This window comes from Oreochromis niloticus, linkage group LG22 (assembly GCF_001858045.2).
Source record: "Oreochromis niloticus isolate F11D_XX linkage group LG22, O_niloticus_UMD_NMBU, whole genome shotgun sequence".
NCBI classification, from domain to species: Eukaryota; Metazoa; Chordata; class Actinopteri; order Cichliformes; family Cichlidae; genus Oreochromis; species Oreochromis niloticus.
The window spans coordinates 28,669,231-28,681,272 of NC_031985.2; the positions used below are offsets into that span (position 1 = coordinate 28,669,231).

General features: G+C 40.2%; 1 protein-coding gene across 1 annotated transcript; it reads right to left on the reverse strand.

Annotated features, from left to right (window-relative positions):
- Nucleotides 1–5,395: 5,395 nt before the first annotated feature.
- On the reverse strand, nt 5,396–11,701 carry LOC109196471 (uncharacterized). The gene is made up of 6 exons (XM_025902178.1): nt 11,238–11,701; nt 10,999–11,138; nt 10,659–10,863; nt 10,480–10,581; nt 10,204–10,394; nt 5,396–5,473 (listed from the first exon to the last, which is right to left on the reverse strand). Exons 1-6 carry the CDS (start codon nt 11,452–11,454, stop codon nt 5,396–5,398), a joined length of 933 nt encoding a protein of 310 aa, XP_025757963.1. The 5' UTR covers nt 11,455–11,701.
- Between the last annotated feature and the right edge of the window lie 341 nt (nt 11,702–12,042).

The window sequence follows — 12,042 nt, forward strand, 5'->3', positions numbered from 1 at the left end:
CATTTGCTGGGAGTAAAGGCGCCCTCCGTTTGCGAGGTGCGCCTGCTGCTTGCGGCACAGGGAGGAGAGGGCGGGCGGCGGGGGATTCTCTGGCTGGCTGGAGCAGCATCTAATAACCAACTCGCAAAATAAAACAAAATAAAAACAAAACAACAAACACGAAAACACCAGACATTATGATACAGACTTATAATTTGCACCGATGTTTTTTCAAAATTCTATACGCGAAAAGTGAGCGCAAGAGCCCTCGGTGCACCTGCTCGCTGCTGAAGTCAAAGTAAACTTTATTGTCATCTCCGCTACATACAGTCCAGTATATAGAGGGACGAGACGACGAGGCTCCAGTTACAGCAGTGCAAGTAAACAAACAATAAATATAAGAAGAGTAAGAAAATGAATATACACTTTAGGACTCGGGTAAAGGGATCAATAACAATTTAAAATTTACAGTTTGATGATTTAAAGTCTCAAGGGGAGGGGGGTCGGCTGCTTCCAAATAGAGCACATTTCATTTATAATGTTGTAAATCCAAGCCCATTATGGATTCATGATTTGAATCCTGGGTTGTGTGAAATCTCAGAAATGCACCTTAGACAAAGTGAATCTGTGAACTAAGGTGTAGGTCTGTTAGGTAATGTTGTGGTGATCCTCGGGTTGAGGATGGGTGTTCATACTGGAGTGCAAAATTAAAACCAATGGAAGATGGACAGGAAAAGTTCAAAGCCATCAGGTGCTCAGTTTAGAAAAAATAGAAAAGAAGAGGAGGAGAAACGAGCAAAAGATACAGGTAAGCAGATGTGTCATTGGATAATGGCAGGTCATCCTGAAACAATCAGAATCAGAATACTTTATTAATCCCTAAGGAAATTATGTTTATTGTTTATTTGTTTATTTATAAGGAACCCCATTAGCTTCCACAACAGTGGTTGCTAGTCTTCCTGGGGCCCAAACCATCAAATACCATCAAATAAAATGTTACACAATGAAGTGGATGCAAAATATCCACATAATTTCGCTCTTACATCCACAGTAAGGTTTTACAATTCTGAAAATATAAGCATGTAAAGATATATATATAAAAAAATATATATAAAAAACACTCAAACAAAATACACAATTTCCATTACAAGTGACATTACCCTCTTACAATATTTACAAATAAATTAAAAACTGCCTAAATAGGCTTTTAGGTGATTTTTAAAATTATGAATAGAAGCCAATTCTCTAATTGCATAAGGCAACTTATTCCACTGAAAAGATGCTCTAAATATAACAGAGTTTTTCAAAAAGTTACTTTTAACTCGAGGAGTTACTAAATTGTGGTTAGTTGAGAATCGTGAAGCATGATTATGTATTTCATCTGGATACTGCAACTGAGCATAAAAAAAGTGTGGTGTGTTTACCAGTATTGCTTTCTTTAAAAATACAAGTAAGCCATAGTATAACTTAGCTTGTACAGAAAGCCAAGAAAGTTTATCGTGCATTTTATCAATATTTGTATAATATGAACACCTTAACACTAATCTGGCCGCCCTATTTTGGACTAACTGAAGTCTGTTCAGATCTGTCTTATTAGCTGCTGACCAAATGATTGAGCAGTACTCTAGATGAGATAATACTAGTGCATTAATGACATCTTTCATAATTGAAGAAGTAATATAAAAGGAGCATTTCCTAGCTATAGCTATGCCCTGTCCCATTTTCTTAATAACAGAGTTGATGTGCTGAGACCATGAAAGGTGGTGGTTTATGGTAACACCAAGTAATTTAATCTGGGTGACCTGTTCTAATACCGATCCAGCTATGGAAAGATTTAGTTGTGGGCTGTTGACTAAGCGTACTCTACTTCCTATTAACATGGATTTGGATTTAGACACGTTTAAAATCATGTTGTTTTTACTTATCCAGTCAAACACGTTCAGCAAATCTTGTTGTAATACGCTTGTCAATTCAGAGTAGCTACTTGCTGAATAAAACATGGTGGAGTCATCAGCATACATTACAAGATGAAATTTATCCAGGACGTACGGCAAATCATTCGTGAAGACTGAATAGAGAAGTGGACCGAGGCAGCTGCCTTGGGGTAGACCACAGTTCATTTCACAGCCCTCAGAGAAATAACCATTATAATAAACCTTTTGCCTTCTTCCAGACAAATAACTTTCCATCCAGCACAAAGCAGCTGGTGAAAATCCTTAACATTTTAGTTTATCTATCAAAAGATCATGATTTATCAAATCAAATGCAGCACTGAAATCCAAAATACCACCCCGGCCAAATTCCCATATCTAGATATTTATACCAGTTATCTGTCATGTGAATGAGAGCTGAACTGGTGGAATAACCAGGTTTGTAAGCATGTTGAAACTGAGTGGGTTACAGTTGCTCCAAGAAGAAATGGTAAAAATAGCAACAGTAACAGACTAAACTCCAAACAATACCTTATGTTACAGATTTTAATATTAATTAGTCATTGTCAATTGTTGATTTGTCCTGTTCTCATTGTATGACGAATTATGATGGCTGTTTGGTAGCCGTTTGCACTATGCATACTCTGTCTCTCTTCATATGTGTGTGTGTGTACAACATTTTTATGTTAATGTACAATCCTTAATATGTTTTGTGTGTGTGGGGGGGGGGTGCCAGAGGGAGTGTTCGCCCAGGGCGCCAAACAGGCTAGGACCACCACTGCCGATACCGATACTTTACACAAAAACTTATTTTATTTATTGTATCTCAAATTATAGCGTCATAATGATTACAGGACATCAGACTACTTGTTCTTATCACTTAATAATGCAGAGTTCCTCATACAGAAATAAAAAAACTGAAGTTGTGCGCTATTTGAACACCTTGCCTGCCTGCAGCACTAAAGGACTCCGTGAGAGACGTCTGTCTCGCCCTAGCAGCACCTGTCCCTGTCCTCATCTTCAGTTCGCCTCAACATACGGTCGTCATATTCTGTGATATGATTTACTCTGAGGTGTTTGACAAGATTAGTGATTTTGCCACAACCATACATCCCAACCCTCCCGATTTTTCCGGGAGAATCCCGAATTTCAGTGCCCCTCCAGAAAATCTCCTGGAGCCACCATTCTCCCGAATTTCTCCCGATTTTCCACCCTGTCGCGAAATCGATCAATGTAGAGCAGTGAAACAAACCACGGAGGCCCCAGAAAAGTGCAATCAAACGGTGAGTTTATTAATACAGAACAAAATTACAGCATGAGTCTTTTCTATCTCTCTGCTAAAATACATGTGGAGAACACTTTTAAAGCATTGGGGTATCCGCCCCCCCATGGCGTCAAATACAGGTCAAAAATACATTATGTGCAGTCATTGTTTTGCAGACAATGGTACATCTTGTACATTTTTAATAGCAAGACACAGACATATAACTTCTCTTTTCCATAACACCTTCCATGCACAATCATAGTCTTAAGCCTTCAGAGTATCTGAGGGCTGGTTATCTCCTCCAGTCATCTGGTACCAGGTCGCTAAAAGGGCAGCCAGTTACAAAGAGGTCAAAGACACTTGCCTTTTAAGGTAACCAACTTCAAGCTACAGGGTCTCTAAGAGCTAAAAATGGACACTCGTCATTAATCACTAAGTAGACTAAATTGCAGCAAGTCTCAAGAAGGAGCAGAAGATACTTGGGCCTTCGCTCAGGCCTGCTACTAGATTAATTTGTGTATTGTAAGCATGCATGCAATTAACCTTTTATGTTCTCATCTTCCCTCAACATGTATCACCTGGACACTCTCACCAGTGAAGTTTACAACCCTCTTGGATGGAACATCAACTCTAAACAAGCACAGATATGCAATGTGTATAAAATAAACTACCTGTGAATAGAATGAATGTGATGACAAACATATTCAATGCAATATGAACCCTGTAAGAAATATTACTAATCAAATAATGCTGTAAAACATGTTATTAATGCAATTATAATAATGCAGGTTATATAGCAACAATAAAAGAATTTCTGAATCTCCACAACCCTGACAACAAAATTGAAAAACCATATCGCAGAATTCATAGCGCGGCCAGCAAATTCCAGTCTCCAACAATGACGGCAGCGACTTAGTTTTAATATTACTCTTATTTCTCTTTCTGGGTCACAAAAAAACTTTTAACATATTTTCAGGTGAGAATGTAGCTGTGTACACTTCAAATATCTGAGCCGATCTACACATCGTTTTCAAACCCCCGCGGTTTTTCACTACTCGGGTTAAACATGATATATAAGTCACTTTGATAACTTAAAAATTGTATTGTTTGGCTTTTCAGTGTTTTATTTGTTCGTGAGTAAATCGGTTTGGCTGAGATTAAAGTTATTAGATTAGATTAAATTAAATTTAACTTTATTAATTCCTCGGGAGGGTTCCTCCGGGGTTTTCACACAGCTGAATAAACGTCAAACAGGAAACTGATTAAACAGAAGTGTGAGACGGTCGAGAGTTTACGTCAGCGTCCGGTTATATTTTAGATAGCAAGGAGCAGACAGCAGAGTTTCACTCCACGGCGGGAGCTCATGACGTACTACCCGGCTTTCTTTAGACCGCGAAGGCCGGGTCCTCAGGTGGAAGCAGCCTCTGAATTTGGACACCCCCGCTGTTTCCAGGCTGGCCAATAATAACGGTGACATTTAATGTATTTTATCCGATAAATAAACACTGAAAATGTATTTACTCCCCCCCCCCAACAGCCCTTTTGAATATCTCCCTAATTCTGAGGTCTCAAGGTTGGCAAGTATGGCCACAACACCTCACTCTTGGAGCACTTTTTTGCCACATGTATCGCAAACCACGTCTCAGCTGTTTGTGGAGGTAAAATACGTCTGCACATGACTCCAATTACGCTCAGCCATTGTTGTGAGTGCGCGCGCCAGCGGCTGCGAGACATTTACACAGCCGTATTTCGCACATAACTATGAAAGGCGGAAGAGGAAGTAGTTCCTTTGAATGTAGATAATCCGAATGTTATAGTTTCTTTCCACTGTGTTCCTGTTAATGATAAACTACAAATTTACCCTAAATTACTAAAATATCGATATTTTAATGTGAGAATCGATTCTAGAACATAAATGACTGGTATCGGAGGAATCGATATTTCAGGATCGATCCGCACATCACTAGTTTCAAATGGACTCCTGTGGATTGGAGGTGATTGACTACATGGCCGTTCACCCCGCAGTTGACCAGCCTTGATCGTATACTGGTTACTACTCTGCGTTGTGGCCGCAGCAACCCCGGTTCGAATCCGGGTCACGGCATTGAAGTAAAACGTTTAAAGCAAATACAGCAGATAAAGTGGAACAAGAATGAGGGTGAAATGGCTGTTCTCCTGTCTGAAATCCGCACGAGAGATGAGACTTGGGGTGTGTCCGAATTCAAGGGAAGGATGCTTCGATGCCATATTTGGAGGCAATGATGTCACAGTGACGCAACGAATTGGTGAAAGTCACCCCCTTGCAGGCCCGAAGACATGGGTTAACTTTAAAAAATACAAAGTACGTATGTGTGTTATCAAGAAGATAATTCTTAAGAACACACGTTAATAAATGTACAATTACTAAGAGTTTTTGTGTTGTTTTTATTTGTCTACTGTCATTTTTGATTTCCTCTGCCTTTAGGATTGCAAGTATGCAGGGTCAGGAGAGGGGGTCAGTGCTACTTGGGCCTGGTTTGCCCTCATGGATGAGGTAATAGGACAGATACCTTCCATTAGGCCTCCTGTCCTAATTTCCTCTCTCCCTGAGGACACTCCAGGGCCAAGCACAGCAGTGGGTGACCAAAACGAAAGCGATGAGGAAGTGAGTCAGCTACCCACAACAGGGAAAAAGAGGAAAAGAGACAGGAATGATGAGCTGCTAGACCTCATCAGACCTCATATGAGGTAGCAAAGAGAGGCTGAGGAGAGGAAAGCGCAGGACAGCAGGGAGAGGATGGACAGACTGTTTTCACTTCTTGAAAGATCAGTTCCAAAATGAGTTATGCATTAAGACATTTATTTAATTGAATATATTTGTTATATGTGTTGTGTGTTAGTTTAAAGGTTTTATGTTATTAATAAATCGATTAAGGGCTCTGTTGGCTCTTAGGTGACGGTTTCCTCGTGGCTGCGTGCAGCGGGGCTAGGGGAGGGTCTGTGCTGACGGACGTGGGTTACTGACCTGGTAGCCTGGCTGCCCCGGGGTGGGTCCGGGACGGGCGTGGGATTGTGGGGGTGCTCCGTCTCCGGGCTGGGGCCCTGGCTGGGCCTCGGGGGCTTGGGTCCTGGTTGGTGTGTTGCCGGGGTTGTGGGCGGGTGGGTGTATGGGGGCCCAGCCTTGGCGCAGGGTGCCGCCGGTGCATTGAGCCACCTGGGGGGCTCTTCGACTGGTGGGGGAGGTTGTTACATCTTGCAGGAGCTCTCCTCTCTTCAGGAACTCACTCTGCAGGAGGGGGAGATACAGGAGAGGTGGAGGAAGATCTCAGCCTGGGCGTCTATTGTCTCGTGTAGTCTGGAAGATGAGTGGATGACGGGGTGGGTCCAGTTTTCTCTGTGGTGGGGTCGGGTGGGCTGTCCCGGGCTCTGTGGGGCCAGGCGGCGCTGCTGTACTGGGCCCTGGTCTGGATGGGCCTGGGCCCCCTTTCCCTGGCGGGTTGCAGAGTATGGGGGTGCCTACTGGGGTCAGCGGGGAGCTGGCCCCAGGGAGGGGTCACTTGCCCCTCCCTTCCTTCCCTCCCCATCTCTAGCTGCCTCCCTCTTCCCGCTCCACCACAATCACCCACACATGCAGGGCCTTGGGGTAAAGGTGTGTCACCAGGGTGCAGGGGAGGCATCCCCCCCCCCGTCCCTCTGTCCCCTTCTGGCTGCCTGTGCCTCAATTTTATCTCACAACTTAGACATTCACATTACTCACACTCTCATAACACATACATAGAGGATCTTGGGGGTGGGCACGCTACACGGACTCCAAATTACCATCAGGGTGTACACCTAACCCCTTGCGTCGTTGCCCACCTCTCAATTTTAAATACACGTAGACATTGAGGGCTATCAGGAGGGGCTATGCGCTTACCTGCTGCTCTCTGGCAGGTAGCTCCATGCCCTCCTGGGTTTTAAATGCACCCTAGAACACACATGCATCAACACTACATATGAGCGGGTGGAGGGAGGTTTGGAGTCTTCCCACACCCCCGTTCTCTGCGGTCCGCTGGAGCGGGGGGGCTAGGAGGAGGAGTTGGCCGTCCGACTGGGGTCTGGAATGTGGGGCCTCCCTGCTGCTGCAGAGTCAGGGCGGTCTGCATCTCCCCACCGCAGGGAAAAGGGTAACACCACCTGGGTCTGGGTGCAGTTTCCCCCTCCAGGGGCAAGGGTACCTAGACCCGGGGCTTAGAGTACGCTTGGGGAGTGTGATTGTGTGTACAGTGTCTCTTTATGTCTGTCTCCACGTTGGGTGAGTGTTGAGTAATTGCATATGAGAGCATGAGGGTGGGGATGTTTGTATCTGTGTGTGCCTGTATGTCTGTGTCCATATCTCAGGTCGGGTATCAGACGCCACCTCTCTGGGGACATCTCAGGCCCTCCAAGGTATGGAGGCCTATCTCCCCCCACCACTTCCCCTGCCAGTGGCAGACGCCCTCAGACATCGGTGCGTTGGTGGGTCTTTGTGTCCAGGGATGGGCGTCCAGGTACACACCGGCTCACTCCTTGGTGGCTGCTTATCGGGGCCTGGAACCTGGGGCTCGCTCGGGCCACTTCGGGGTTGGGGTGCCCTCGGCCTCTCGGCCTGGGGCTCCGTCACTCTGGTGCAGCTGGCTGCCGGCGGAGCTGAGTGACCCCTCATCTGGGACTCTCCTCAGCTCTTTCTGGGACAGTGGCGCGGCTGCCCCTCTGTTGGTCTTCCTTGGTCTCTTGTGTTCTGAGGGCCTCTGGATGTCTGGAGTTTTGATCTCCTCCATACCTGCTTCATACCCTGGTGGACGGGGCTGTGGCTCCCCACACCCTCTAACAGATCATTACATGTAGGAACCTTTTAAAAACAAGCGCGTTCATGCTCACAGGTGTACACTTTCTTGGCTGCTACCTCAAAGCACATGGTGCGCTGTCGATCTTGTGTACTGCACAATAACATTTAATATTTAGTATCTACTGTTATCTACTACTAGCTAGTTTATTGTAATGGTGTTGTATTTATTATGTTGCTCTTTTTGTTTGTTTTCTCTTCTGTTTTGTTTTTTCTCCATACAGGTGATCCAGGTGTTTTGTTTGTTTTTATTTCTTTCTTCCCCACTTTCTCACCATCTCTTCTCCCCTCTATTTTCCTTTCTCTCCCTCTCTTTCTTTCATTCTTTCTCCCTTTCTCCATGTCTGTCCCGTCTGTAACAACCGAAAATAAAATAAAATAAATACATAATTATAATAACAATAAATAATAAATAATAAATGACCGTAGAAATTCCCAAAAAAGAAACAAGACATAACTTGGAAATCGAAAGTTACACATAAAAACAAAATTAAAACTTGAAAAATAGGAAATATACAAATTAAATTAAAACAAACAATAACGTTAAACTAATAAGACAATAAAAGGATAATACAATAAAAATAAAGAAAAAGAAAATGAATAGATAATAAATGACCGTAAAAATTCCCAAAAAAGAAACAAGACATAATTTGGAAATCAAAAGTTACACATAAAAACAAAATTAAAATTTGAAAAACAGGAAATATACAAATTAAATTAAAACAAACAATAACGTTAAACTAATGAGACAATAAAAGGATAATACAATAAAAAAAGAAAAAGAAAACGTAATAATAACAATAAATAATAAAAGATTGAAAATGAATAGATAATAAATGACCGTAAAAATTCCAAAAAAAGAAACAAGACATAACTTGGAAATCAAAAGTTACACATAAAAACAAAATTAAAATTTGAAAAACAGGAAATATACAAATTAAATTAAAACAAACAATAACGTTAAACTAATGAGACAATAAAAGGATAATACAATAAAAAAAGAAAAAGAAAACATAATAATAACAATAAATAATAAAAGATTGAAAATGAATAGATAATAAATGACCGTAAAAATTCCAAAAAAAGAAACAAGACATAACTTGGAAATCAAAAGTTACACATAAAAACAAAATTAAAATTTGAAAAATAGGAAATATACAAATTAAATTAAAACAAACAATAACGTTAAACTAATAAGACAATAAAAGGATAATACAATAAAAATAAAGAAAAAGAAAATGAATAGATAATAAATGACCGTAAAAATTCCCAAAAAAGAAACAAGACATAATTTGGAAATCAAAAGTTACACATAAAAACAAAATTAAAATTTGAAAAATAGGAAATATACAAATTACATTAAAACAAACAATAACGTTAAACTAATGAGACAATAAAAGGATAATACAATAAAAATAAAGAAAATGAATAGATAATAAATGACCATAAAAATTCCCAAAAACGAAACAAGACATAACTTGGAAATCAAAAGTTACACATAAAAACAAAATTAAAATTTGAAAAATAGGAAATATACAAATTAAATTAAAACAAACAATAACGTTAAACTAATGAGACAATAAAAGGATAATACAATAAAAATAAAGAAAAAGAAAAAGAAAATGAATAGATAATAAATGACAATTAATAAATGACCGTAAAAATTCCAAAAAAAGAAACAAGACATAACTTGGAAATCAAAAGTTACACATAAAAACAAAATTAAAACTTGAAAAATAGGAAATATACAAATTAAATTAAAACAAAAATAACGTTAAACTAATGAGACAATAAAAGGATAATACAATAAAAATAAAGAAAAAGAAAACGTAATAATAACAATGAATAATAAAAGATTGAAAATGAATAGATAATAAATGACCGTAAAAATTCCAAAAAAAGAAACAAGACATAACTTGGAAATCAAAAGTTACACATAAAAACAAAATTAAAATTTGAAAAATAGGAAATATACAAATTAAATTAAAACAAACAATAACGTTAAACTAATGAGACAATAAAAGGATAACTGGTGATGAGATCAAAGCGGGAGCCTTTGGAGTCGATGTTGCATGCTTTACAGAATTTTCTCACCACTCAAACCTGACAGTAATTAGGGAAAACTGTAAATGGAACAACCCCAGAAATTTATGTCACATATTCTGAAAAATTCAAAGCAATGTTACCTTTTGTTTGGCGAGTTCATCCAACAGATGGTCTTCTGTGACACTGCTAAGCTTTGCTTCATGTGAAGAGCTTGTTCCTACTTTTTGAAACTCTGTGTTAAGCACAATGTCACTTGTTCGAGTTTCACTCCCGATCCATGGTGCCCAGTGCGTGTAACTTGGTGGAACTGAAAATGGATTCTTCACGCCGCCTACAGAAAATGGCATGTTTTTAATTACAATCTAAATTACTTTAAAACACTGAATGACTTTCAATAAGTTTTTGCCATCACTCACTTGGAAAAAACCCACGGCTTATCATTTCCAGGTGAATAGAGTGCCAAAAACCTTCAATGTCATGTTCACCATTGAAGTCTTCCGGGGCTTTGAGGTCACTCACTATAATAAATTGACTCATAAGAACATGCACATAATGTACACAATGAACTATAAACACAAATGTACATTAAACTTACCTGCTAACTTGAACACCCCTTTTCTGTGTAAGTCCATAACTACCACAGGGAGGTGAAACCCACAGTTTATGCAGGAGTACATGTATTCTGCGTCAGTCAAAGCCTCAAAATGGCAATAAGCATGAAAAATGGTATCCCTAGAAGGAAACTTCACTCTTCTTAAGCCCTCCAATGAGTCAATGACCCTTGAAGCGGATACATGGTTCTGTAATATGACAATAGGGTGAAGAAGACTGTGATTACACAGATATTTAAATTTGGGCACCAACATACCATAATGACACAAACACATTTTTAAAGCAATCTTCAGATGAGTATATTTTATTTTTGCGATCCTCACCTGCAGATTTTCTCTCAAAAAAAGGCAGAGTTCAAGAGACAAAACAACGTGGTTGTCAAAGTTGTGAAGCCCATCTGTCCACTCCTGGTATCTGTAGACCATGTGGCACTGAGGACACGATCTATGGTGTGTTGAAACATCTGTTAAAGACAAATCACATTAATGTCAAAACATTAGTATAGGAACAATTATAACTAATTATTTCACACTGATATTTAATCTTATTCATTAAAACTTACTCTCAATCACTCCTATCATGCTGACAATCCTCGCTTTATTGGTAATTACAACAGCCTCATCAAGTTTTGGGTGCTCTGGGCACACCTGGCACAACGTTTCACATGGAAAGAGCTGTTTCTGATGATCCATTTTCTGTGAGATGACATTTTCTGGAAGAAATCCAGGAATTTTTTTTCTCTTTAAAAATATAGCGTATACTCCTTTCGACGGCAGCATTGTCCTCAAAGGAAGAACTCTCCTGAGTCATCTGTGATGGGGTGCCTGATGATATTGATTGATTTGAAGATGTCTCTCTGTGTCTGGAAGGAATGCCATTTAGCTATGTTTTTATGAGATATTCGTGGCTTTGCACAAGCACAATGCCAGGTGTTCCTCAGAGCATTGTAAGTCACAAATATTCTGCCAAGACGGCAGAAACTGTGTATTTCCGGCTCAAATACAGACAAACAGATCTGTGTTGAGGATCCACAAAAATCCACCCTCACACAAAGTGGAGCATGTGCCATCTGGGCAACTTACTGTCTCTTTATGCATGTAGCAGCTTTGGCCTCTCCAAAAAATTTAAGGTCCACCATTTCCATCACGATGTGCTCTTGAAGAAAAACCTCCTTTACAGTTTCTCGGCAGTAATCTAGTGAGCGAAGGTGCTCACATAAACTGAAGCCTACACTGTTAAAAAAAACATATTAAAAAAACGGTAATATTCCGGCAGCTGGGGCGCCAAAATACGACCGTAAAATAACAGAAAATAACTCCCTCATAAAAATACGGTTATTTCCAGTAATGAAAATACAATTAGTTGCA